The 26,494-nt window shown below is 53.3% G+C and overlaps 6 protein-coding genes across 6 annotated transcripts; 2 read left to right on the forward strand and 4 right to left on the reverse strand.

Moving 5' to 3' along the window:
* Positions 1-517: 517 nt before the first annotated feature.
* On the reverse strand, positions 518-3,361 carry KVR01_005577 (uncharacterized protein). The gene is made up of 3 exons (XM_044790584.1): positions 1,666-3,361; positions 952-1,567; positions 518-864 (listed from the first exon to the last, which is right to left on the reverse strand). The coding sequence occupies exons 1-3, from the start codon at positions 2,583-2,585 to the stop codon at positions 787-789; spliced, it is 1,614 nt and encodes a 537-aa protein (XP_044646022.1). The 5' UTR covers positions 2,586-3,361; the 3' UTR covers positions 518-786.
* Positions 3,362-9,865: 6,504 nt separating this feature from the next.
* On the forward strand, positions 9,866-12,097 carry KVR01_005490 (uncharacterized protein; the record flags this gene model as incomplete). Its single annotated transcript, XM_044792804.1, has 4 exons — positions 9,866-10,140; positions 10,314-10,581; positions 10,645-10,721; positions 10,900-12,097. The coding sequence occupies 4 exons, from the start codon at positions 9,866-9,868 to the stop codon at positions 12,095-12,097; spliced, it is 1,818 nt and encodes a 605-aa protein (XP_044645935.1).
* Positions 12,098-13,667: 1,570 nt separating this feature from the next.
* Positions 13,668-16,080, forward strand: KVR01_005344 (uncharacterized protein; the record flags this gene model as incomplete). The annotated part of the gene is made up of 4 exons (XM_044790224.1): positions 13,668-13,778; positions 13,844-14,898; positions 14,954-15,245; positions 15,328-16,080. 4 exons carry the CDS (start codon positions 13,668-13,670, stop codon positions 16,078-16,080), a joined length of 2,211 nt encoding a protein of 736 aa, XP_044645789.1.
* Positions 16,081-17,163: 1,083 nt separating this feature from the next.
* KVR01_005673 (uncharacterized protein) lies at positions 17,164-18,324 on the reverse strand (the record flags this gene model as incomplete). The annotated part of the gene is made up of 1 exon (XM_044783103.1): positions 17,164-18,324. One exon carries the CDS (start codon positions 18,322-18,324, stop codon positions 17,164-17,166), a length of 1,161 nt encoding a protein of 386 aa, XP_044646118.1.
* A 1,792-nt stretch (positions 18,325-20,116) lies between these two features.
* On the reverse strand, positions 20,117-20,706 carry KVR01_005619 (uncharacterized protein; the record flags this gene model as incomplete). Its single annotated transcript, XM_044790495.1, is given in 2 exon segments — positions 20,117-20,366; positions 20,381-20,706. The coding sequence occupies 2 exon segments, from the start codon at positions 20,704-20,706 to the stop codon at positions 20,117-20,119; spliced, it is 576 nt and encodes a 191-aa protein (XP_044646064.1).
* A 2,049-nt stretch (positions 20,707-22,755) lies between these two features.
* KVR01_005621 (uncharacterized protein) lies at positions 22,756-24,542 on the reverse strand (the record flags this gene model as incomplete). Its single annotated transcript, XM_044782094.1, has 2 exons — positions 22,756-24,297; positions 24,447-24,542. The coding sequence occupies 2 exons, from the start codon at positions 24,540-24,542 to the stop codon at positions 22,756-22,758; spliced, it is 1,638 nt and encodes a 545-aa protein (XP_044646066.1).
* Between the last annotated feature and the right edge of the window lie 1,952 nt (positions 24,543-26,494).

The raw sequence follows: 26,494 nt of genomic DNA on the forward strand, positions 1-26,494 counted from the left end.
AAGCTGCTCTCTTTTCAGGGCGTGGAGCACCCTTATTAGCGGCCGTCATCGGCTGCACAAGTATGCCTGCCTTGCATCCACTCCATTCGCACATGGGAAACTGTTGCAGAACATGTCACGATGCGCGTGGGGGCCGCACCACCAACTCATGGGGCCAGCTGCCCGCTGCCTGCCCGCCAACCCGCCAACTCGCTCTTGCTCCTGGTCCTGGTCCTGGCAGCTGCTTGGGTGTGATCCAGATCCGGATTTGATACCTCGCCTCCGCGACAGCACTACATAAGGTCGCCGCCACACCCATGCTTGCTTACCATGCAACCATCCGCAGCCACAGTGACCCCGACTTATATCATGGCTACATATGTTCTTCTACAGGCATGGCATTGCTAGTGCCCCCCCCCCCGGCCAAGTGCAGTGTAAGTGCTAGACAGAGTATCGGGGAGGTAGCCAAACAGTGAGATCCGTATGTGTTACCCTCGACTGTCACTAGATCATGGATGGATCCAAGTATTGGACCGACTTTAAACGAGTCATAAGATGTCTGAATTGCGAGGCCCCCTCCTCCACTCAAATGTTCGTCTACCTTTTCCGGTGTGCCATGCTTCTAAAATTGAACTGCGGAAATGCAAACCCTTCTCTGAACTCCGAGATATCGATATATACAGCCATGTCTTGGTTTTCGCCCATCATCTCATCTACGCTGTCCCAATTATCAATAAAACCGTGGCCGGTAGCCAGCCCCCCCCCCGCGCCAGAATCCCCGGCAATCGTGCATCTCCTTGACGGATTTTATGCAGACTTTCCAAAGATCGCGTCTACAATCTCACCAGACCTCACGGAAAGAATAGACAACAGAGTGTCGCTCAGCTGTAGTTTGACAGTCAGTACCCGCTGCATGCCAGGTGGCCAGTTGGCCTTGTAGGGAAAGGGGGGGGGAGGCTCAGGGGAACTTACACCGTGGGTGCCTTCGCAGCAACCTTGTAGCCAGATGCCGGACTCTGGAGCAACTGTGCCATCCGCGAACTTGACCTTGTAGTCACGCGAGACTTCCATCACCCGCCTCTCGCCATCGTCAGTCTGGACCGACCACTGGTCAGAGCGAGGCTTGAGGCTGGCCACGCCGTCCTGGAGCGACGGCAGCATGTTCCAGGCGTCCTTGAGCATGTCGACGTGCGCCTTGCGCTGGTACCCAGTTGCCGCAATGACAAGGTCGACGTCCAGGATCTCCTCGCCAGAGTCAAGGGGGCTTCCTTGGACCTCGACAAGGCCGTCCGCCTCGAGCGCAAGTTCTCCAGACGTTGATGCCTGGCGCACGCTGAGGCGCAGCTTGTCGCCTTGCTCGTCGGCCGCCACGACCTGCCTGCCGCCCATGATGCGGTGAGGCCATTTGGTCTCGTCGTGACCGATCGTTCGCTTCTGGTCGTACATCATCTCAAATAGTGTCTCGATCAGCCCAAGTCGGACAACGCCGTAGTTGGTGGCCTTGGCCTCCTTGATCAGACTCTGCCTGTACTCAGAGGGCTTGGGGTAGAGCCTGTCGACCCAGTCAGGGTTGAAAATGCAGTTGACGCTGTGAAGCAGTGTTAGTTGGTGTTGATCTCAGGTCCCTTGTTCAGGGCTGGCCTGGCTCAGGCAGGCAGGCAGGCAGGCAGGCAGGCAGGCACTCACAATGGAGAGTCGTCGCTCGGCTTGATGAACTCGGACTTCATAATCATGTAGGTCTTGGAATTTGGGTACATGTTGGACACGTTGTTGAAAATCTCTGCGGCACTCTGCCCACCGCCAATGACGGCGACCCTCACCGGCGCGTTGCGGTCGCTGAGGAGCTGGGGCACAGTGTATGCATACTGGGACGAGTGGATGACGCGTGGGCTCTTGGCCGGCAGAGGCTTGGGGATGGAGGCCTGGCCACCGACGGCGAGAATGACGTTGCGAGCGCGGTGGGAGCTGAGGGCACCCGTCTTTGCGTTACGCTCGACCACTGTGAAGGTCTTGACGCCAGCTGAGTCGGCATCAGGCGAGACGGACACGACCTCGCTGTTGTACCTGACGACGTCGTCAAAGTGGCTGGCGCACCACCGCAGGTAGTCCTCGTACTCTGTCCTGGCGGGCAGGAAGGTGTCGAGGTTGATGAAGTCAAGCAGGCGGCCCTGGCTGTGGACGTAGTTGAGGAAGGTGAACTGAGACCTGGGGTCGCGCAGGGAGGCCATATCCTTGAGGAAGGAGATCTGCATCTTGGCGCCAGGGAGCAGCATGCCGGCATGCCAGGCGAACCTGGGCTGCTTCTCCAGGAAGAGGACATTGGGGGCGTGCTTCAGGGAGCCGGCCTCGAGGGAGTCGTGGAGGGCAACAGCAATGGCCAAGCTGGCCGGGCCGAAGCCAACGCAGAGGAGATCGTGGACCGACTCGAGATCAGCGGCCTGGAGATGGGCCGACCTGTTCCGGCAAGAGCTGTGCGCCGCTGGCGACGGAGCAGCCTGGGGGGCGACATGGGCGTTGCCGTTGGAGCCGTTGGAGCCGCTGGACAGGCCGTTGGACAGGCCGTTGCCATTGGGCTCATGGCCGTCGTACTCACTGTGCGGTGCCATATCTGGTCTGGGGGAGGGGTTGCTGGTTGGGCGTGAAGATGGTGAGCAGCACGAGAGAAGGGGCTCGGCTCGGCAGGAGGGGAGGTGGTGGAGTGCCGGGGTCTCAGCGGGCAGCTCCAAGTGTCTGGCACAGTGCCGCAGAAGAACAGGATCTGTATGTGAGGGTGCAGAGGGTATCGCAAAATGCAAAATGGGGTATCAAGGGGAGAAGGAGGAAACGTTGCAAGGCACCAAGAAGCTCGTGCTATGAGGTAGGGGAGGAAGGGCGGTGGTTAAGTACCAATACAGCACCTGCCAACCCGAGGAGCAGGCAAAACAGGGGACGGCGGTCGTACCATCAACTTGGTACCTGGGATGGCCGGGCATTGATGGCACCACTCGACCACCACCAACACGCACGCTGCCATCAAAAAAACAGAGAGTGCGCATCGTCATCCACTGGCCGACCCGAAAGGACCCAGCCAGAGCCCGCTAGCGAAACTTTACCGCCCCATCGAATGCCTAGGTGCCTGCAACGGGGCCGGGGGGGTGGCGACAAGAGAGACGGCGCTGCTCCAGTTGTGGGGCCGCACCACAGTAACGTCTCCGTTTCGGGCGACATCGGTGATTATCTCTGGATCTGATAAGATCAATCTGCTGCTGCTTCACACTAGGTCCAGGCCGTGCCCAGCCTGCTGCCCCGTCCCTCGGTCGGCCAAATTCGCGACTCGCACGAACCCATGCACCTACCTGCCTCCCCAGACCACCACAAACATCAACGTCAAACACAGCCCGACCATCATGCGGTGCAGCAGTGCGGCAGTGAGGCAGTCAGCCAGCCAAGTCAGTCGGGCTCGGGCTCGGGCTCGGCAGGGGCGGCCAGGATCTTCCTGTCAATAATGACGCACCAGCCCGCCAGGTCGTCGTCTGCAGCATGCAGTGCGGGTCCCTTGGATCCTGCCCAGACCGCGTCATTGGGCAGCACCGAAGCTATGACTGAGAGCTTGTCAGATCTTTCACCGCGGGAGCGGACCCTTTTTTGTGCCTCGGCCACCCTCGGACGCCAGCCGCCCCTCATTGGCCCGAGATGATCTGATAAGATCACATCGCCCCAGGATACATCTTGGCAGGCGTGCCATGCAGCCATGTCCCTCATCGCCGCCCAGTCCCACACATGCAGGCATGGAACCTGCCCCTCCTTCGCAAACTCCTCTGCTCCTCTGCTCCTCTGCTCCTCAGCTCCTCTACACTACCGTCCCCCTCCGCTTGCACTGAAACAGCTCTGCGAGGTCGGTAACCGCCGCGCCAGCAAATTTTTTCCCGTCCCCTGACTGCTAGCTGCTGCGCCTGTCATCCTTTTTTCGTGCTAGGCCCGGCCTGCCTCTGTTGATTGCATCCCACAATGCAGCAGACGAGTCAGCAGCAATCCGGTCTCCGCCTCAGCGACCTCTCCTCGTGTTCGTCAACCTCGTCGAGCAGTCCTCCCACGGCTTCTGCCCTCGAGCTCACCCCTTCAGCCCTTGCCGAGATCTACACCACCACACTACAACATCTGTTCGCTCCCAACTCCCCACGCCTCGACTCATTAGGGTTGCACTCACTCTCATTCTAGTCTCGTTCTTTGCCAGGCCCATGCGGGACAGCAGGACTGTCACATGGTTCTATTGATCTTCGACACACACCACCAGCCGCCAGGATACGACCAGAATACCCAGTGATGCTGATCCTTCCCTTTCCTTTCATTTCCTTCCCTTCCCTTCCCGCCAGCCCGCCTGATGTACGTGTAGATCAGACCGATCAGTACTCCGTACTGTACCTCTCTGCCGTGGAGCTTCCGAGACGCTGGGTATAGCCAGGCCCAGACTGCTCCCCGATCGACTGTGCCGTGTACATGTTGGCTACTGCTCTCCGAGGCTCTGGGTACTATTATCCGCAAAGCAGAAACATCTCCTGCAAGTCTTTGCTGCGGCTAAAATAAACTCCGCGACCTGCATCGACCACGCGCAACGGCGTCAGCCACCTACCCCCAATGTGCATTTCTTCCAGTCGCAAAGTCACAAAGTCACTAATCCAATCCCCTTGCTCGTTCCTTGCCTTCTTTATGCTATAGGCCAAGTCCATGGGCCGATTCATCCCTCCTCCTCGTGGGGTAGTGGCCTGTTTGCGTCATTTCCACAACCGCGCGAGCTGCCTAATCTAGAATCCCGTGCAGAGTGCCATCGTCGGGCAGCATCGTATAATGTCCGAGGCTGCAAACGGACAACTCACGTCACTGGTCACGAACGGGTGTAGGTGGGTTCATCGCACCCTCAACAACACTTGACCTCCCACGCCTCCCTCCGGACGACGGAGCTTATTGCTCCTCGCCGCGGCTGACGGGGACGGTTCTCCCTGAAAATGGCTTTTCCTTGGGGGGGGGGGGGGACACCACGCCAAGCACGCTCGCCATCGGTCGATGCAAGCATGATGGTGGATCATCGCGGTGGGGACTCCGTTACCTAAGGCGAACACCAAATGTCCAGTTGTTTTTGCTAAAAAGGCCATATGGCCCTGGTCCCTGGGCGAGCCGGATTCACTGGGCTGCATTTAGATCGGCTCTACAATTGCCGGGTCATGCAATATTGACTTTCCTTTCCCCTCTGTCCGACCGGGTCTCGATCTCCGACCGCCCTGTCCCGAGCAACTTCTCACTTTGATTCTCACTGGGGCTGGTTTCCGTTGTCGGCCAATTCCGGGAGACCTCCATTCTGGCAAGTGGGCCATGTTCCAAGGTTCCGTATCATTACTTCTCATGGAACCTTTTCTGCGGCCTCACATTGCCGCCTGGTCCTAATAGTTCACGACGAATCAAATCGGCCAATGTCATGTGCTGGAATTCACCACTTACAGAGCCCAGTCTTGGCTCTGTGGAATCTCAGGAGCCGGCACCTTGTACGACTGTCGCCATAACTGCTGCCGAGAGACGCAAGCCTCTCCTGGTCTGAGCCGTTCCGTGGTCATGGAAATTGAGACAGGCGGGTTTCAAATCAAGAACAACCAGAGCGTTGAAAGGACAAAAGACGATGCGTAACAGCCCTGGAGGCATCCGCAACACCAAGGAGGTCCGTCCTTTCAGAACCATTGGGAACGTGCCACCCGAACTTTCGTTCCAACCTTTTGTGTAAGTCTATCACTTACAGAAGAAGATCCCAGCGCGATCTCCGCCCACCACCTGTGGATTCCAAATGCGGGCTGTCCACGGCTACTAGGACGACTCATCACGTGATAAATTCAAACTGATCAAGCATTCAAGCACTAACCATGGCTGATCACGATCGTACCCGGAATAATAATCCCCATAGGATGTGAAAAGCGCCAACGACTTGGTCGCAAAATAATACATGTGCAAATGTTGTAGCCTTGGTCTCCACAGCTGTCCGCCTGTGAAGTGCCTTGTTCAATCTTCTTGGCAAGTTCCATTTGTACTTGGCTTCTGGGCGATCAGGACGTCGGATTTTCAGAAGCGGTGAGCCGTAAGGGTATTTCACATACCTACGTACGCAGCATCGTTCTGACGAGTAAATCCACGCGTTGCCGATCCAGCATGTAACCCATGCAGTCAGTCGTAGTAATCAGCCCAATCAAACATATGTACTGCCCTTATACGGGGATGCAATTAAAAATATACTTTACGCTGCCACAGCATCTACGTACAAATATCGTGACCCAGGGTAGCAGTTACTGATAACCGTCCATGAGATAAAACTCCACAAAACAGCCTCCTCAAGCGCTACGGGCTCGCATCCCAGGAGTGGTTTCGTTCTTGATCCATAAACAGGCTCCAATCACACCATGAGAGGTTCATTTCATTTAGTATCAACAAGCAATGATCATGATGATATGGAAAAGAAGGCCGAGTGCTCTCGTCGTCCATCTGTAGTAACTGTTCCTAGGTAGTCTGGATGAAGCAATGACACTGGTTGAGATGACGAAAGCTGAGAACATAGGTAACATGAGATTTGTATGAACCCGATATGGTGTAATTATGAGCTAGTCCATTAGTCGGGCGAAGAACAGGATCCCATAAACTCCTGTTAAGGCCCCAGATTTATTGTGGCGTATTGGTGGTACTATTGGTGGTCTAAATGCAAGGTAGCCCACCGATAAAATACTTGCTTGGGACCACGACATAGCTTCGCTGCAGCCGCTCTCTACATATGTACGCAGTGGCCATGCTTATCGCGGTGTGCGGGCACAGGGAACAATGGGGTTTGTGCCAGACTGTCAGTGGACAGCAGTGGGTCTGATCATCATTTACCAGTGAGACCGAATGAAGGCACTAGTCTTCCACGAGAAGAGGACAAAGGTTTTCTTACAGTCCTCTCTGTACGTCTTTCTCAAACGTGATCACCTCTCATATCTTCGTTCCAAAAGCAACCCTTGGGCCCATAGTATAACCCAACATGAGTTGCATCAGAACGAGCAAATGCTCAGGTGACGTAATTCAAAAGAGGCGAATGCCAAATACCCTGCTTGTGGGTCTTTATATTTTTGTGCTAGCTTTCCAAGATCATGATTCCTTTCCGATCTTGAGGCTTCGAAGGGTGTCTGGAGCAGTATGAGAACATCTCCAGAACACAGCCCTTTTTCTTTTTTGTAACATTATTCAAAGGGTGTCTTTGGACCTTTAACCCCAATGAAGGATCCGTGAAATGCTCTCATAAACTCCAGTAACGTTTCGAGATTCCGGTCGCGTGCCAGAGCAAACATTCCCCAAGGCTGGTCGTTCTTGGTCAAGTTTCCCACAGGCACAGTTGCTACAGGCCACCCCGCACACGCTGAAAATGATATCAATGTTGCGTCTGAAGAGGAGAGCACGGTATCTAGGCTGTGTTCGTGCATGTACTTGGCCATACTCCCATATCGGGCGACCTGGCGTAAGCCTGACACAGCCTTGTCGTGCTTTTCTTCGTTCATGGTACCGTCACGGCATTTTATAAGCTCTGTCTGGGTGTCGAACGCTGAGTTTAAAACCGGTCAGGAATGGAAACACCAGCTTGCAAGGATGCATGTGGACTCACGTTCGGGAAGGGCTTGCTGGGCATGCTCTTCGTTCCATGTAATCACTTCGACCAATGTTGTCAGGAATTTCTGATGCTGGTGATTTTACAATGAAAAAGGATGAGGAAGAGATGGTTTGCCTCGCCGGAACATCCCATGGAAATGGGGGTTTCAAGGCATCAAGGCTGAGCCGATGCTGATGCGGTGGAGTTGATATGGCTAGCGCGGAAGTACAACAAAAATGTGTTCTTACTTACGGTCAGCTAAATTGGTTAATTTTGCCTCAGGTTCGAAATTTTTCGTGATGAATTCCTCAAGTACCCGAGGAAATTCATGGTCTCCATGAATGGTTAGCCTCGACATCAACTGAACAAAGTTGTCGGAGGGGGGGGGGGGGCTTCACGGACAGGCGATGCTGTGGAGAGTCTCTCCTTCGTATTCCAAGTCGCCTGGGCTAGGCACGTCTTCGAGCGGAAAGGTCACTCGAGCACCAAGAGACTCCATGTGTCGCACAACCGAGCCGTATTTGTCCTTCTAGAGGGTAAACCGTAAGCGGGCGAATATCCCGAGGATGAAGCATCAGCAGCTCAGACCTACCACCTGCATAGAGCCCCATTTCCATTTAGAGCCCGGGTCAGTTCCCCATTCGCTATCGAGAACACCAATAGACATCGAGCCCCAAATACTCTCCGGAGGCGCATCGTCAAGAGACCCAGGAAGATGCTCACGCGACCTGACTAATACCTTGACGAGTGACACGAGATCTCGTGGGTCCCGGGCCATGAGCCCGATTCGGTCAAAGGTGTCACTGATCCTGCAGACGCCGTCAGTCGGGACGGAGTCGTGTGGCAGTGTCAAGCCGTAGAGCCCACCGAGGCTGGCAGGAAAGACGTTAGAGCCCCCCGTCTCGGTGCCGATGGCCATGGGAGCAAAGCCTGCAGTGATGCAGACTGCGGGCCCGGAAGATGAGCCGCCGCACCACGGCTGGTCTTTCTCATGGAGATCCTCGCGCCTGTACGCCGAAAGTGTCTGCCCTCCATATGCGCTCCACCCGAGAGGAGTGTTGTCAGACCTGGATATGTGGGAGATTAGTGTACGTGATACCCACCGACAGGCCGAGGGGGCTGAGCTGACTTGAGGCCACAGAATTCGGTCAGGTTGCCCTTGCCCAAAATGATCATTCCTGCGTCAAGAAGTCTGTCTACCAGACTTGCGTTGCGTGTGGCTCGGAGGGATGCGATTGCACTCGCGCCTGCAGAAGATACCATGCCCAAGGAAGTTTCCGTGACAATGCAGTCCTGAATATTCTCAGCGAAGCTCTCTAGGCTGCATGCTGTTGCTGCGGCGTCGCCTACCTTCACAATGATGGGAATCCCATGCAGCTCCCCCCTGAGCTTGCCCTGCACGCGTTCCTCATCAAGCGCCTTTGCCCGTGAGATGGCGATGTCGCGGGGACACACGGACAGGACGGCGTTGAGTTTCAGCCCGACCTTGTTGTGTCGTTCGATCTGGTCGAGAAAGCAGTTCACAAGGTCTTCGCTCCGGATGCGGCCTTGGTGCATGAGCGCCTGGTACTCATGAGCAGAGCATTGGAGCGAGAGATGTTCCCTCGCGACTGGCATGGCTTTGACTCGAGACGGCGTCTGCCCGCTGTGTTAATTGGCCATTCAGCCAGGCCTCAACAGACGGCAAAGCGTGGCTTATAAGAGACGTGCCCATACATGGTTGCCTAATTCCCCCTGATATGGGCATCACTTGCTGCCATGTGGGCCTGCCGAGCGCAAAGCCATTGAGATCAGGCTTCCACAAGTGGGACGGAGTGAAATGTCCGCTTCTGATGCTCTTGCCAGCAAATACCAACACCGGCGCCCTGAAAGGACGCTTCTAAATGCCTGCCTGCCTTCCAAGGTTGGGTGTGCGTAAAACTACCACCACAGCACTTGAGAGGGAGGGGTGAGCCGGCGCGGGGGATGTCAGCACCAGCTGCCCACAGCTGTGGGGACGAGGTCGGGCAGCTGCAGCTGCTGTCGCGTCCCTCCCTCCATGGGACGGCCCCCCCCCCCAAAACTGGTCGGCAGTTCCCTTCTGTTCGCCCACTCATCTCAAACATCACACAACGCGTGTCACGAACCGAGCGTATGCAGTGATCGGGGCAATTTGATACGGACTTTGACTCCTTCTGAATCTCCCACTGCCCGACACCCGGCCATCTTGTTTGTAATTGGGAATCGGCATACCGAGGTGGCCATGGTTGTTGCGTCATGACCCTCTGCGCCATCTCCCGCACGCGGCTTCCCTGCAGATTCTCCTGCACCGGCCCTGCTCGACGGATCCAAGCCTCGCTTTACAGACCGCCTCATTGCTCGCTGGGTTCTCGCTGTGCCTCCACAATGGCATCGGCTGGCGAGGCCGGAAAGCCAGCCCTGCAGAAGCGGTCGGTTGTCTCCTCTTTCCTCTACAAGTTCGTCGACGAGAACGGCGAGCGCAAGGCCAAGGTCGCCTTGTTCAAGCGGAGTGGCCAAGTGCGAACATATCAGTAAGTTCTTGACAGTGTTCCTGCTCCCCATGTATGCACAGGCCGCAACTGCTCGTCCTCGGAACACGGCCACGATGGGTCTCGGCGCCATGTCAACGGCCAAGCCATCCCAGTATCCCGCTCAGTCTCGTAGCATGACTTGCGCTACCCACAAGTGTCTTACAAGTCAATAGACATCGCTGGGCAGTGGTCTCTGGCAGCATTGATCCCGAGGATCCTTCGCCTCAGGCGGCAGCCTGGCGAGAAATCCGCGAAGAGACGACCTTGACTCAGTCTTCCCTGGAGCTCATGCGCCAGGGCAAGAGTTATGTCCTGCCTGACGAGTCGATCGGCAGGGAATGGACCATCTACCCATTCGCTTTTCGTCTCAAGGAGGCAAGTGAAGGTGGAAAGGGCGAGAATGCCATCCAACTCGATTGGGAGCATGAGACTTGGGCATGGGTGAGGATCGGTCTTCTCACACTGCATGTTTTCGAACTCTGGCAGACGACTGACACGCATCAGTACGACCCTTTCGAGGTCGAAGACTCGGAACGATTCGGCGCGGTCCCACGTCTCGCCGAGAGCTTGCGTCGGGTCTGGTAAGCCATTTCCCCCCTTGCACATACTGTATTGCTCTCGCGGGTATTGAAGGCAATCGGAGAACTGCTTTTCGTTGAAAGCACGACCTGGGCTCGTGCACCATTTCGGGAGCAAAGCTCGCCACGAGCGCCGGGATGGGCCCCGAACTCGGTATGAAGATCTGACACGCCGCCTCAGGTTCGAAAAGGACTTGGGTCCCGAAGCCGGTGCTGCTCTCACGGAGGGGCTTGAAAGGCTCAAGACCGATTATGCAAGTGGAGCTCGTCAACTCGCCGGCAATGCTCTCGAGATATTGAGCGACATTGTCGCGAAGATGGACACCCATCAGCCACATGAACAGTGGTGGACTCGTGTCCGGTTTGCCTCATGGCATATCTGGAAGAACGGCCGTGAATCAATGGGTGCAGCTATCCTCAGTGCCCTGCTGTCTGCTCTCACAGGCATCGAGAGGAGGATCCGACAGCTTGAGGGCAAACCGGTGGCCGGTTGGAGGGACGCTGCACTCGATGAGCTTGAGCGAACGATCGTTTCCAGGCGAGATGCGGCCAAGGCAATTTCCGTGGCCCTCACCAACTTCTTGGGAAATCAAATGATATCCGAGCCTGGCGGGTCTCGGCGGTCTCGGCTGGTGAAAGTGCTGACAACCTCTGAAAGCTCGACGATTACATGTGCTCTTCGCGAAGTTGTTGCGAATACCGACATGTCACTGGATTTGCGCATTCTGGAGTCACGGCCTTTGTTTGAAGGCGTGTCTCTCGCCAGCCAGCTTTTCAAAGAAGCATCTCCCCCTCAGGCGTCGACAGATAAACCTGTCAGCGAGGCTGGGCTGCCTCATACGGGCTCAGCGCCGAAACTTCTAATCACGTTGTACACGGATGCGTCCTCGGCCCTTGCTTCAGATGATGTGGACGTTGTCCTGATAGGTGCGGATAGGATCGCGGAAACCGGAGCAGTCAGCAACAAGACAGGCTCGCTGCCTGCGATCCTCAGCGCTAAGCATGTCTCGCCAAAAGCAAAGATAGCCATCGTAAGCGAGACGGAAAAGGTCGCAACCCCCGGGGCTGCAGGCGCCCATGTTGTGGAAAACAATGACCCCGCTCAGCTGATGCACGCATGGGCGGCAGACTTCAATAGCGAGAGAATCAGGAATGCCGCGGGTACACTATCCTCTGGGGGTCGTGCATCTGCTCATCATGACAACAAGAGCGGCAACAGTGCGGCCGACGTGCACGTTAGCAACGTGTCCTTCGAGTGGGTTCCTCCAGACCTGATCGATGTCTACATCACCGAGCGAGGCGAGTTGGCAGTGGAAGACATAGCGAAGCTTTCGGAGACTCTAGGCACTGAAGAGGAACGATTTTTTCGGGACATCTGAAGGGAAGCGACTGGCGGGGCTCGGCCGTGTGCAGGCGCAGGCAACAAACATATTGGACAAGCCTGGAGAAGGTGCATACCGACCCGACCCGATGAATGCCTGGCCTCGCAGTTTTTGTACACCACTACTGCACCTGTACACACCGCGAAGCTCAATCCGTACACCGGTGCGGTTGTCCTCAGGATGTGAGATCATGGTGAACTCGTCGGACGCTGAGCATACCAAAGCAAAAGACCTATCAGTTCACGATCTGATGCACTGGTCAAGGCTGGACAACAGACTAGGACATGCTCAACCCCCCTCCCCCGGGGCCCCGGCTTGTTTGGCGTCCTTGGTTCCACACCCTGCGAGTAGAATACCTTGTGTAGACAGCCTGTGTAACCTCACTGAGACGGGCTCGCATTGGCCACAGCATGGAGGCGGGTGCAAGATCCCACACGCCCGGTTGCTTTGTTGAAGCTCCTACCAGTCGTCTGCCAGCATCAACTGTAATCTTGGGATGCGGGGTGAGGCCCACGATCAAGCCGGGCCCCACCCACCGAGAGATGGAGCCCTGCCATAGGCCTAAAGGACATGGACGCTGCAGCACCCAGTGCCCCCGCTGCTGATGCTGGGCCCAGTGGTTGCTAACTTGCCAATAAGTGGCCCGACACCAAGGGATCGGTCGCCAATCCGGTGCTATCCCCCTCGCAAGCCAGTGTCGTCCTGGCCAGCGGCTCCTCAACACGTTGTTCTCCCCGTAACAGCACAAAGAACGGGTTGCCAGCACGGTATCACAGCACTACCTAGGCACTTTTGATCGCACCGACGGCCGTCCGCTGATAATTCAAGCAGCCCCACAAGTCGGACAGCAGTCCTCCCTGGTCACAACCGCAGCACTGGCGGCAGCGGTAACAAACGCGGCAACCGTCCACGAAGCAGTACGACAGGAAAGCTGGATCAGGTGCTCTCCCCGTCGGCGTGGGGGGTGGAGCAGCAGGTCGCCTGGCTGGCCTTGAGTCCTTACACAAAAGCAGTGGGAACAAGGCGCGAAGAGCTGCCTGCCCCATGGGCAAAGCTGGCTTGAGCCGCTCGCTTCAAACCACATTCGCAGCCTACCTGCGTGACGGGGCCCGTCGCTCCGCGATTGCTTCTTCGTTCCTTCTGCTATAAGAGTTCCATCGTGGACGCACTGCTTCTGCTTCGATGATCCCTGCGGCCGTCAATACCTAGGTGTACGACCTGCTGCCCCGTGCCAACTCCTCAGACCATCTTCTTTGACGCAACCCTCACACTGATCAGTGAAACACAGCTGGGTCAGAAACATACTTCCTCCGTTCGCCATGCGCACTCCTGCTCCTACCGTACCTGGCAAAGTGACGCTCAGGCCGGACGGCCGGCTGCCCGTGCATAAACGAAAGAACCACGTCTCTGCAAAATCAAGACAACGTGTATCCCAGGCGTGAGTGTCGGCCTCTCTGCCGCTTTTCTCACGGTTCTCCCTCGCATCCATCATTCATCCCCATATGTAGACTGTGACATGGCGCAGATATTTCTTAGGCAGGCTCAACCCCGATCCGTTCTTGCTAACATGGGCCGTCCAGGTGCACACCATGCAATCGAAAACGCATCAAGTGCTCAGGAGGAAACCCCTGTGAGCAATGTTCTGCCGGTCGCCGAGATTGTTTCTATCCTCCTGGGGGTAAGAGGATCCAAGTTCCCCAAAGGGAATGGGAAAGTCTCCACGCGGCAAAAGACCTGTTACAGCAGTCGCTCGAGCAAGCCAGGCAAGCCATCGTAGCCATCTTGGGGGTGCCCGACCTGCGCTCGCGCGCGAGGCTCCAGGCGCAGCTACAACAAGTTGTCGATTCGATGCCTAACCCGGTATCTATGGGTGATGATGAGCGGCCGAACATGTCGCCCGCCGCGTCAAGCACGACCTTGGGCTCTTCTCCTCAAAGCGGCACGTACCAGCCGCACCGAGGTTATCACCCGAGGAGAGCTACCGGCGATGCCGATGCCGCACCCACTGAAGGGTCCTTTCTCCAAGATCACGATGGCACCAAACGCTGGCTCGGTGGGACCTCTGGTGCCACGTTCCTAGATCACCTGAAAACTTTCATGCATACGCTACGAACTGCCCTTGGTTACAATGAGACGCCTACCGAAACAGCTCCGGGGTCGTCCTTCCTAGCCTCTCGTGGGCAGTACCAGACATCTGACTCGCGCCTGTTGAACATGCCAACCCTCGACAACACCAGCACAGCCGCTCAGATCAGCGACGAGCAAGCCGAGCACTTGTTCCGTCAAGTGAACCGATACATCCAGGACTCTATGGGGCAGTGGCCATGCGGGGGGATCTACTATTTGGGTGACTTTTCACTGCAGGGATGGAAGAGCGCACAGGGTCGGGAGCTAGCCCTCTACCATGCTGCCTTCGCGCTGGGAACCATCTTCTCTCTCACAGCTGCCAACTCTAGGCAAGATGGGCAGTTGGGGGAAATGTTCCTCGCAACAGCTCGCAAGATCCTCGGGGATCCCTGGGACCCCTCACGCTACAGCATTCGGGACGTCCCGGCCCTAGCTCTCATGGCCATGTACATGGCCGAAGTCAACCGGCGAGACAATTCGTATAACTACTTGTCCCATGCTATGAGCATTTGCTGCATGTGCGGTGGGCTCAAGGCCCTTTCTTGGGATGAGAAGGACATTCGTATAGTATGGACACTGTTCTGTCTGACTAGAGACGCGGGTTGCCTGATGGGGCGGCCTCCCGTGTTCTCAGACGAGGCTTTCCAGCTCAGCGAACCGCAACCGGAGCAGTGAGTGGAAACACCACCACGCGAGGTCGCGCTAATAGCTTACACTATCTCTCAGGGGTTTGCCTCCTCCGGATGGCCTGATGGCTCACGTTCAGCTCTCTAAAATTGCCGGCTATATCGTTTCTAATACATACTCCGTCGCACCGACAGTCGAGGCCGACCAAGACCTCAGGGCTCAAGTCCAGGAGCCCTTGAAAATGTTGGAAACCTGGCGCAAAAACCTCCCACCGGCGCTTCAAATGCCCCTGGATCTCCAAGCAGAGTCTCCTTTTGACACCGACTACGACAACGCCAATGCAATATATGCAGACCGTGCGCTGTGCACGTTACACATGAAGTGCCATCAGGTGAGCTGCATTTTGTTCCATCCTCTCAAAACGTTGTGTGGCCCATCAGCTCCGGAACAGGCATCTGACAACGTCGTACCAGCTGATGATTCTCACTCTTCGGCCGCTTTTCTTCCTCGCCGTGAAATCTTACATTGGTGGCGACCTGATCAAAGTGCCGCGTGACATCTATCATCACGAGCATATCACATTCCTGCTGGAATGCGCCAATGCTGCACGACGTAATCTGCGGTTGGGGCGGCACATCTTGATGCGGTGCAACCAAGGGGGCACAGTACCCGGCAAGCCGATCATGATAGATCTTCACCACATCTTCAACGCTGCGGTGATCATGCTCCTGTATCAGATGGTGTTCACGTCTTCTCACTCATCAGATGCATCTGCCCTGCGTTTCGCAAGGAAGGCCTTCGAAAGGGAGGCGAAGACGGAGTGTCTGTCCAACAGCAACAGGACTAGTGGTATGGGGATTGCATCCGGGCCGACAGGTTATGCCTCGGACTGTCTTGGTGTCCTAAATGATCTGACAGAGCTCGTCGATCGGATACGACCGCTGCGATTCAAAGATCAGGCCGGAATAAATGAGGACGAAATGGACTGGGCCACCGGCATAAACTTCGGTGGCAGTGAGACCGTCGGGGCTGGGACTGGCCACATCATGAGCGACGAGGCGCTCGAGGCAAATCTTGCCATGCCATTTGATATCGAAGGCCTCTACGGCCCCTTGGGGTACTCTGGCATGCCCCCCGAAAGCCACACCCATGGCAAGGAGCTTCAGATGTGGATGGACGGGGAGAGTATGATCAACGCGTTGTCGGATGTGTGGCATGTGACATGATACGACTTGCATGCTTGGGTTTTTTTTTTTAGTGAGTTGGATACCCCCAGTGTGTTTTGACCAGAATAAAGGGTTTGATTTTTGCAATTGGAGTTAAGATCAGCACTTACGTAGCCCACATTTTGGGCTCCCGCCTCGCTACGCCAAGCTGGATCTGTAACATTTGAAGCGACAAGGTCGATCATTCTTGAACTCCACAGAGAACAATTGATGAGAGAATGAGAGAAAACTATTGACAGGGTATAACAAGTGTGCTTAGATGTAGATGTAGATTGTGTTTACACTTTACATGAAGAAATATGTCGAGCTATATATACCCCAAACCAGATTACTTAGCTTTCCTATAGAGTATTCACTATAGCTTGACTCCCAATTCCTACGGGAGGCTACACATTAACCTATAGGTGGCCCCCAAGGAGCATGTTCCCCACAACAGACTTCTACAATTGAATGTGTTCTTGTCCTATGGCCGGTCATCCCAGGATTTTATTGCTTAGGGGCCGCCCTGTATCGTTCCACTGGGGCTAGTTATGTCAATGGGTTACTTCAACCCTGACCCATCACCTGTGGGAGCAGTACCTACACCAGTTGAGTGTATTATCTCTCCAGACTGGTATAGCACCATTTCTCCATACCATTACATTCCAAGATTGTTTTGTCACATAGCAGGGCCTTGAACAACGCCGAAACGCAAGCTAGCCCTATGCCCCTTGTAAGATAGTTCCTTGTTCTATAATATTTTAGTTGTATTTATTAGAGAGCCCCATACTATCTCCGAACTCTATGAGTGTCCTTAAGTCCTATTTACATGAGGAAACATATTTACGTGAAGAAATATTTACATGAAGAATTATACTTTGGTAGAAGCAGCTTCAGTGACTGAACGTCCTATGATGCCGACACGTCGTGATCTGCATCCATTGCTCTAATCAGTCCCCAAAAAATGGGATCTTGAAGCTCATCTTCTGGTTCTCGTTTCATTTCATGGCACAAATCCCGAGTCGTTCCTTGTTCCTCTAGAGAGAGAGGCCGAGAAAGCGTGGGTGGTTGCGAATGGTTTCACCATACGGTACAGTGCTGCAATCACCGGCGCCGGCGGCCTAAGAACGAAAGTTTGGGCGACCAGAGAGGCTTTGAGTCCGAGTCTGGTTCCGAGTCGGAAGAATCGTGATCGAAGACGCTGATGTGGCCGGGTGTTGATTTTGGAGTTCGCCGGCCCAGCCGCGGGCCGGATGTATGTCCATCTTCGTGGCGCGGTTGGCCAGTCTCGTTCGACGGTGAAGAATTGTGTCGGCGATGGTGCGAAAACGATGGCCCAGAATGGCGGTCATCCAGCTCAACTGGAGGCTTCGGCGGTGGCGGTAGAGCGGTAGGTGCGCTCTGCGCCAGTTCTATCACCAAGTCGTGATACATTTCCCGACTGCTCCTATCTTGCGGTGGATGTTCGGGGTAGTCCATAGATGTTCGCTGTCGCGGCTCATCTTGCCGTGAATGCGCAGCGTCGAGTGAGAAGCGCGATTTTAGTGTCGGCTTGTCGGGGAAGCAGCGTATCGCCGCAAAGCCAGGAGACTGAACCAAGCTTTCCAAACGCCTGTGGATTTCTTCTTCGTCCTCGACCTTTTCGAGTTCCTCCACGATATCCTCCATATGGAACAACATCTCCTGCCTGTGCCCACTAGCCTGGCTGTACGCACTTGTTGTCGAAATTGGGCGTGCCGTGGCCATTGCACTTGGAGTAGCCTGCGTCAAATTGGAATTCCACTGCGCTTTCTTTGCATTGCGAGGGATTTCCACGCCAATGATCTGTCTAACCTTCCGCGGCAGGCTCAGGTCCTCTACCGTCGTGATAGCCGGAGATGGTTCCCTGCGAGCAGACCGGCTTTTCGGCTCGTCAGATCTCTGGCGCGGGTGTTGGAATTTGTCAAGTACTGCGTCCCACTCATTCCTCATCTGCAAATGGCTCTCTTGTGAGCTCGCCATCGAGGGTGATGGATGGTGATTCGGTCGTGTTCGCCTAGGCTTGTCTTCCACCACTCGAGAATCGACGCCCTGAAACTTCTTGAGATCAAGCTCTGGAGGAAACACATTGCCTCTTCTATGCGCTTCCACCTGTGATCGTTTCGAGTCATTGTTGGTTGCTGGTTTGTATGGTCTGTGAGAGCGTCCCAGATCGAGTGGGAGCGGTGGCAAGGGTTTTGCGTCCCAGTCGACGATAGGTCGCAAGTGCACCTGATAGCTTGCCATTACGAGCTCGGAGTTGTTAACCGAGTCCCCAGGGCCTGACCAGAGCGACCGAATGTGAGCTACCTCGAGCCCAAATAGTCGAGAAGGAAATGGTATCAGCACATGATATTACGCTTTTTGATCAACAATCTTTGTCACGTTACCCATAGAAACTGGGGAACCTTGGATATGGCGATTCGTGCTGGCTCAAATCACCAGCGTTGCCCATCAGGGCCCCTGCCAAATTCTTGTAAAAATAGCTACAGTCGCCCCAGTATTGTCTTGCATAATTCGCTTATCGTTACGCTTTAACGCCATTGCCGCGTGAGTTCCAGGGCCAAGAAGACCTGCCCGATATCCATGAGTCGCGATGCAAACAACCTGCAAGTCTTAACCGGATCGGGCCGCCCGTGGACGCACGTGGATAGTGTTAACCTTTGAAAACAGCCCTGTAGCCCTACAAATACCGAGTCAGTCAAGTAGCTGATGTCATATGCTTAAATTGCCTGGGTGGTGGCAGCCCCGGCCATTCCAACCATCTGATGTTTCATGTCCGAGCCACAATTTGACCGCTATTACCAATGGAGGTGCCGAAGCCCGAAGTTATTTCGGAGCGTATGCCAAGGGACCACAATTGGGACGGAGTGGCAATGACGCCCGTCGGTGCCGAAGTGAGCGCTCAATTGCCTACTTGGTAGGTATGCATGGCGCACCACTTTGACCCATAATCTGACGATAATTTGGACAAAACCGCTGGCATCCAAAAACCATAAAACAGCACTGATACCACACGGATATACACGGATTTGGCCCAGGATGGATGTGTGGCTGATAAGAAATGAGAACAGCATGGCAAGTTAGAGCTAAACCTTTTCCTAACACATTAAGAACTTATAACAAGATAAATAGCATCCATCACTTAATAATAGGTTATAAAAGATCATGGGATCCAGTACAGAGGGCATAGAATTACTAGCCTTATATAATGTTATGGACTATATATTAATTATGAAATAAAATGAGATAAAAAAAATGAGCTAATAAAAAAGCTGGACCATACCAGGATCGAACTGGTGACCTTCGCATCTCTAACCATATTTGGGCACGAAGACCTAGATATAAGAACGACGAGATAATCCACTACTCTAATGGTCCTTAAAATTACGTTAATTTGGATGATTGGAGTAGTGATTATTACGTCGTTCTTATTTTTTGATTTATTCTTATTTTTCAAATTATTTTTATTAGATTAGGGTTCCCTCCTAGTCGAGTACTTCAATGCATCCACATATTCTTCATCACGCGCAGTCCGACGCTGCCACCAATGCGAAGACCTTCGACGGGGCTGTGCGGACGGCGGGCTCGCGATCTCTGCGTACACGCAGCTCTTGTCGTTACTTCCAATGGCGATCGTGGGCATCGACAGCTCTCAAGTACATGTCTGGCCAGGCACGCCAGGCGTCTGACTGTGCAGCTGCGATCCCGCGATTCCGTCCGCTTCGTGAAACGCGATGCCGCTGCAGCCCTCCACCTCCAACCTAACCTTGCTGCCGTTCAGGCACGGTTCCCGGGGGCATGTCGGTGATACTATATCTCGACGTATTCTCTGATGTCGCGCAGCCCGAGGTCCGCCGTATCTTCCCGGTTCATCATGAGCCTCCTCCATTTTGGTGGCCGCATTCTCTTTAACCCAACCGGCCCCCGCTCGATCAGATGGGCCACCGTGTACGTCACCAACCCTGGTTCTTGTCGCCTGCTACAGCGCATTAACCTTGCCCCACCCGCCGTGATGAGGTCAGTCGAGCAACAAGTCCTAGATGACGTGCTGTGCATAGCCGGTGCTACACACGGCGACAGGCAAGTTGCCTTCGAACCACCCATTTGCGTGTGGATGGGTACTGACCGTACTTGAAGCGTTCGTATGCCGGTCGAGGCTCCAACCAAGCGACACCTTGGTGGACGTTACCTGGGACATGACCCCGTCGTACTTCTGGCCGATGATGGTGAACAGAGGCCCGAAGGCGTATGCCGGCAGGCCGATCCTGGCGAAGTGGTACCCGATCCTGGTCGGTTCTACTGCATCAAGCGTTCTGGGCCACGCCCTCGAGGACGACGGACGCCCTCCGAGGTCCACTGGTTGACCAGCCACTTGCCTTTGATGTCAGCCACCACAATATCCACGTAGCAGCTGGGGGTGCTGGTCGTGTTATACTTCTCGGGATTGACGCCGATGTAGTACTGGGTCGCGTCTAAGGACGAGAGGTAGTCCTTCTCGGCAGGGACGATGGGCCAGTTGGCGTCGCGCCCGATGAACTCCATGGCCGGGTCTATGATGCTACACTTGGTGTTGTTCACGGGGTGGACCGCGAGGACGGTCAACCTGTCCTTGTTAATGGCCTCCATCTGCTCCTTTGTTCAATTGGGCTCCTTCTATTCTGCGCCTATGTTCTTGCCGGTGACCATGATGGAGTTGGTGTCGGTCTTCATCGCCCTGAGCGTGTTGGTGCCGGCGGGCTTTCACTTGCTGGCACGGGTAGAGTCGAACAGCTCTAACCTTCTGGTGGCGTCTACGATCGCCTTCTCCTTCGAGGCCTCGGCCCTTTTCTTTATCGCGTCCATCTCCACCTTCCTGGCGTTCGCCAGGTCGTCGTCCGTGATGGCGTCCTTGGAGGCGGTGGTGTCCTCGGCTGTCTTGTCGTTGCTGGTCGTGTCCGGAGCTGCGTCCGTGACCCAGTTGTCGCTCTGGGTGTCGTCGTTGTCCGGGGTGGTGGATATGTTGGTGGGCGTATTGGTGTTCATGTTTGCGTCCGTGGTTGTGTATGCGGTCGTGATTCTCCGTCGAGTGCTGTGTCCACATCGTAATCGCCCTGCACACCACCATCGGTCTCGTACATGTGGATGTTCACCTCTGCTAATCAGTAACCCTCCAACAGAGACCATGGCTTTGTGCTGCTTTTCTTGGGGCCGGTCGCTTGTGCTCATACTGAGGATATGCCGAAGCGGATAGGGTGCTCATGTGGGCTGCGCCTATCAGGTTTGGCTCGGCATCATTATCAAGTAAGACTTGTATAAGCTTTGGTTTCCAGCACTTTGATCTGACCCTCATCTCTGGTCAAAGATAGGATACAGCCGACAGCATAGTGGGGTGCAGGTTTGGCATCGCCATCTTCAGCTCCAACATTAGCCTTGGCTTCCAGCAGCCCGCGAACAACAGTGTGAAAGAGCCTACGCACTTAGCCCCTAGTGGATTAACGACTACCTCTCGAAGGCCAAAGAACATGGTATCAGGATGCATTATCATCAAGGCCTCCACTACCCAACATGCTCCCTGGATGCAAGGCTCATCGAATTCAAGTCGACCTCGGGGAGCCTCCCGACATTGCCACGCCATCCTGTGCGCAAGGCGTCCCTGTCAACCGGTACCGCCACAGCGTCTGGAATAGCATCAGGGGCGGTGAATGGCAACACTACGCCCCCGCCACCTGTCGACCAGTATGCCACAGCGGCGCTGCTGGTCAACGGCAAAGATTTTGCGCGCCGAGCTAGGACGAAACCAATGAGACAAAGTCGCCCATCAAGATCTGGCACCAGCCCGGCAAGCCGATATTCCCGGAGGCCAAGCCCTGGGCGTCGTGTCTGCACCAGCTGGCCCTTGGTAGAGGAGCCCGGCGCGCTGTGGGGCTCCTCGCTGTGCAACATCTGCCATGAGTGCCTGGTCACGAAACCGGACGTCGGCAAGATCAAGGCCGTCAAGTACGCCGCCCGAATGGACAACCTGTACTGGAGCTTGTGCCTGCCCCTCCCGCTCTTCCGTTAATTGGGGACCAGATGCTCTGAGGAGATCTGCTGCATCTCTTGACCATGCTCATCGAGTTGAGCAAGAGTATCCCGCATGAAGATTTTGCGCAGGAGAAGGCGATTGAGCTGCTGAATATGCTTGTAGACAGACCTACTGTCCATAAAGGTTCGGATATGGGAGGTGAATTTAATGTTAGACTTTTACTCATGAATATAAATTAAGATTATGGCAGTGAATGTAGTCTCGTGCTGAAGCGTGTACTTCTTAATAAAATCGGCTTTTCTAATATGATTAGGTGTCACAGAATGAGGGTTTGGACCGCATTCTGCGGTAGTTGATCCACGATTTCGTTAATCATTCAACGGGCTATGATAACGACTTGCCCTCTGAGAACGAATTGGGGTTGGCTTGGCTTGCGATTTATTCTACTATGTTGCAAAACTCAGAGTCAAAACTTAGAGTTCCTGAAAGAGTATATTTCCCTATCACTGTACCAATATGTAAACCTGAGTAGAAACCTTCTAAGCTTCAAAGTCTAGAAATACACTTATCTCAGAGTGAGAAAACGGTATGTCCAGCGAAAACCTGAAATACAACGTAACCTTCTGAAACGCTGGTCGACAAACATCTTCGATGGAACCTCACACATGTCCTTACACGGACGTCCAATTCAGTACTCTTCCGCGCTTCTCAACCTCTTCCATGATAGTGCCAATAGGAATAGCATACGTAACGTCCGAGGTGATGTAACGGCCGCGTAGCTGGAGCTTCCCGCCGCCGCGAACAAGGCCCAAGATACCCACCTGTGCGTCCTTTTCCGTGTCCGCATTTGCCGTTGGCGAAGAATCGGTGGGGTCAAGCGGGGGTAGGATGCCGAAGATGGCTGAACCGCTGTCTCCCTGCTTGCTGAAGGGCTTGTCACTGTGACCAAGAATGCAATATTCATAAGGACCAGCCTGGCCATTTGACAGCTTGAATGTGACCGATTTGACGTGGCTAAGCTTGCCTTCCCCCGAACTCGTGGCGCCAACTTGATAGACGTCCATGGAATCTGGACTTCCTAGGTGCCTCGCCAGTTGCTCTTCAGTGAAGTCGGGAACGTCTCCGTGAATGGTGTTTATGGCAGTGCAACAGTGTCGATCTATGGTTTCCTCACGGAAATAGGCTTTCAGCTTCATGAAGTCTGGGGGAAACCAGCCTGTCCGACTGTCACCTGTAACTGTGCATACTGCCTGTTCGTTTCGATTCCTGAAACGATCACAGGCACGTGGGCTCAGCTCATCAATCCAGAAAAGATTAGGATCAATCTCGTCGTTGATGCTCTTGTAGGATGGATCGGAAACGCCACTGCTACATCCAGCAAGATTAGGGCCAGAGACGCGCGATAAGATGAGAGCCCAGTCGTTTTCAGCAGTGGGGCCGGTCAACGGAGGTGACAGGACAACGGTGCCGATACGGCGGCTTTGAGGGTCCCTGAATCTCTCTAGATGCGAGATAAATCCATTAAGCGCGCTGCAGCTACACATCAGCCTGTCTCGATACCTGCGCTGGACATCGGTGAGGTCTGCCACATTCCTGCCGTCCTGATAGACTTTCAGGACTTGGAAATCAATTTTCTTCTTCTCTGAACGTGCTGACTCCAGTAGTGATTCATACTGGTCTTGATCAAGTTGGATAGCATCGATCGTACCGTCGACAAGTGAGTCCTGAGCGGAAAGAGACGTAAAGTCGAAGCCATGTCTGGTAACATCCGCTAGGCGGTCAATATATTTTGAAGAGGATGTGCTGTCAGAATCATCAACAACATGGCGGCAGGTCAGGAAGAGCTTTGCAATGCGATGGGTGCTGCTGTTGTTCTGAGTGGTGCCTGTAACTCCCTCGGGCTGAATATCAACCTCAAGTAAGATGGTGAAGCCCAACGTGCCGGAGACGCTAGGTCCAGTAGTAGAACTTATAGCACTACCGGGCCGGCTGTTCAGACTCAGCATCTCGCGTTTATGAAGCCATGGCTCGTAGTAATCTTCCTCCCGAATATGGTAGGAAACGGGAATGTGCCGCGGGTCGTCAGCAGGCTCAGCGGTATCAGCAGAACCAACTTCGTCTCCATTTCTGTCTCCGTGTCCACAGCAGTAGGAAGAGTCGGCACCTTCGACGATCAGGCAGTGGATGTCATCCAAGCCAAATGACTTAAGCACCTGGTGGCAAGCCTGAGCAGCTGTGGTACCGCGGCGCCAGTCATGGGTGAGGGGGCTGTTGGGGCGTATTCGGACCAGTAGCAGGGGATGACAATCTGTTTGCTCGAGATAATGGCTGGAAGAAGGCAGGAGGCGGAAAAAATCAAAACCAATCCGCTCGTCGGGTGAGGTATAGGCGATGATGGTCTGACAGAGTTGGTTGGCAAGAGGACAATGTCGTGGATGGCAATGGCGCTTAGCGACATCTGTGTTGGTGTCGCATGAGGTCTCCACTGTCGCCATTAGACCCACGACTGGGTGCTTGCTGGCCACAAGGAACAGTTGTTTGGCAAACTCAACCTGGGGCCATGGGTGCTCTGGGGTTGGCTGGGCCATGGGCGAAGCTGAGGAGTCGCTCAAATCCTACTTGAGTAGCTCCTGAACAAGGTCATGGTTGGATGCACCGCATAGCCTTCCATATGGTGTACCTATCATGTAGGAATCCAAGGCTGCGTCAACTGGGATAGGCTCAGAGCCGCCTGCAATGGGGCCAGGTGTTGGTGCCTCGGCATTGTCCATGGCAAGGGGGGTGGTGGGGGATTCACCAAAGTGATGATGATTCTTCTCCTTATGGCTGGAACTGTTGGAAAAGCAGGGACGAGGTCGGGGGGCGCTCCAAGATGAAGACGTAGAGACGGCAAAAGTGTCGGTGTCAAAATCAAGGTCGAAGCCATGGCGTGGGATTCTGATGCCTTTGATGAGATTGTGAGGACCGTGCGCAATGTGGACCGTGCGCAGGAAAGGAGATGGGGTTGAGCGGGCAGGGCGGGCAGGCGGGATGGAGAATTCTGCACTCCCTTGCAGGACTGAGGACTCGGCCCAAACAGCCCCACCCAACTGCAACCTCACATGCCAAGCCCTTGAAGTACTTGAAAGTACATCAATCATTTTTTTCAGGGGGCTTGGGGGCAAAGCCCCTCAGGTTTGTGTTATTAGTGAGTGGTGATTAGGGTAAGGGCTAGGGCTAGAGTTAGTTAGTGGTTAGGGTCCTGGAACACGACAAAAGAGAAAAAAGGTACCAAGTAGCTTTTTGAGTGTTGAGGTTGAAGTTCAAAGGATCTTTCCTTTTTGGCGTGAGAGAGTCCCCAGCCCTGCAGGGGAGTGCAGAATTCTCCATCCCAGGTATTCAGGACTTTGACTTGTCTTGAATGGGGATGGGCTGCTCCGCCCTGAGGTGCATTGAGCACCGAAGGGGTCTGCCTAATACAATTCCAATGATCTCACTTCTCATTCGCAGCTACATCAAGCTCTGTCGCTACATATCGCCATTCTGACGCCGATTGAGTGCAGACCGCAAGAGTCACGAGCTGTACCACAGCCCATCAAGGCTTAAACACTTGTGCGCCTGTGTTCCAGGCACTAGGCATGTGGCCTTTGCAGCAGATCCAGAATAATGGATACTAAGGGCTTGATTGGCACTGGGCATAACTGTCCCTCTTATAGAATATAGTTTCACTTCTATTCTATATATATCTAAGAATATATATAATACCTTTATATAATAGTAAATACTTAAAATTTAATATTTAAAAAGAATATAATATTAATAATAATAATTATAATATAATAAGTATTTATAACTTTAACTTTATAATATATAAATAAAGTTAAAAAGGATTATTTTAATAATAATATTAATTAAATTTATAAATAAAAATAATTTATAATTTAATTATTATAAAAGAGTTATATAATAAGATTAAATTTTTAAAAATAATTATTATATAAATAAATTATATTAAAAAGTTTAATTAAAAATTATTATTTAAAGTATATATATATATATATATATTATAATAAAACTTTTATTAAATATATTTAAAAGTTAATATTATAATTTTTATTTAAATATATAATTGATTTTAAAAGATTTAAAATAAAGAAATAATTTATAATATATTATTTTTAAAATTTTATAATAAAATATTAAAACTTTTAAAAGAATTTTAAAAGTAATTTATAAAAAATTAAGAAAAGTATAATAAGTTTATTTTTCTTTAAGTCTATACTTTTATTATTAATAATTATTAACTTTTTAATAATATAAAAAAATATAATAAAAATAAAGAAAAAATTAAATTTAAAGTTCCTTTATAAAAGAATTATAAAAATATATATAAAGTTATTAAAGACTCTATATATAAACTTTAAACTATTA

This window comes from Diaporthe batatas (assembly GCF_019321695.1).
Source record: "Diaporthe batatas strain CRI 302-4 chromosome Unknown Contig00005, whole genome shotgun sequence".
Lineage (NCBI taxonomy): Eukaryota > Fungi > Ascomycota > Sordariomycetes > Diaporthales > Diaporthaceae > Diaporthe > Diaporthe batatas.

Bases quoted from the DNA above. Each gene is read 5' to 3' on its own strand.
- KVR01_005577 (XM_044790584.1), bottom strand. From the start codon at position 2,585: ATGGCACCGCACAGTGAGTACGACGGCCATGAGCCCAATGGCAACGGC. The intron at 1,568-1,665 runs GTGAGTGCCTGC...ACTGCTTCACAG, and splicing joins CCGAGCGACGACTCTCCATT to CGTCAACTGCATTTTCAACC. The intron at 865-951 runs GTAAGTTCCCCT...GTCAAACTACAG, and splicing joins GCTGCGAAGGCACCCACGGT to CTGAGCGACACTCTGTTGTC.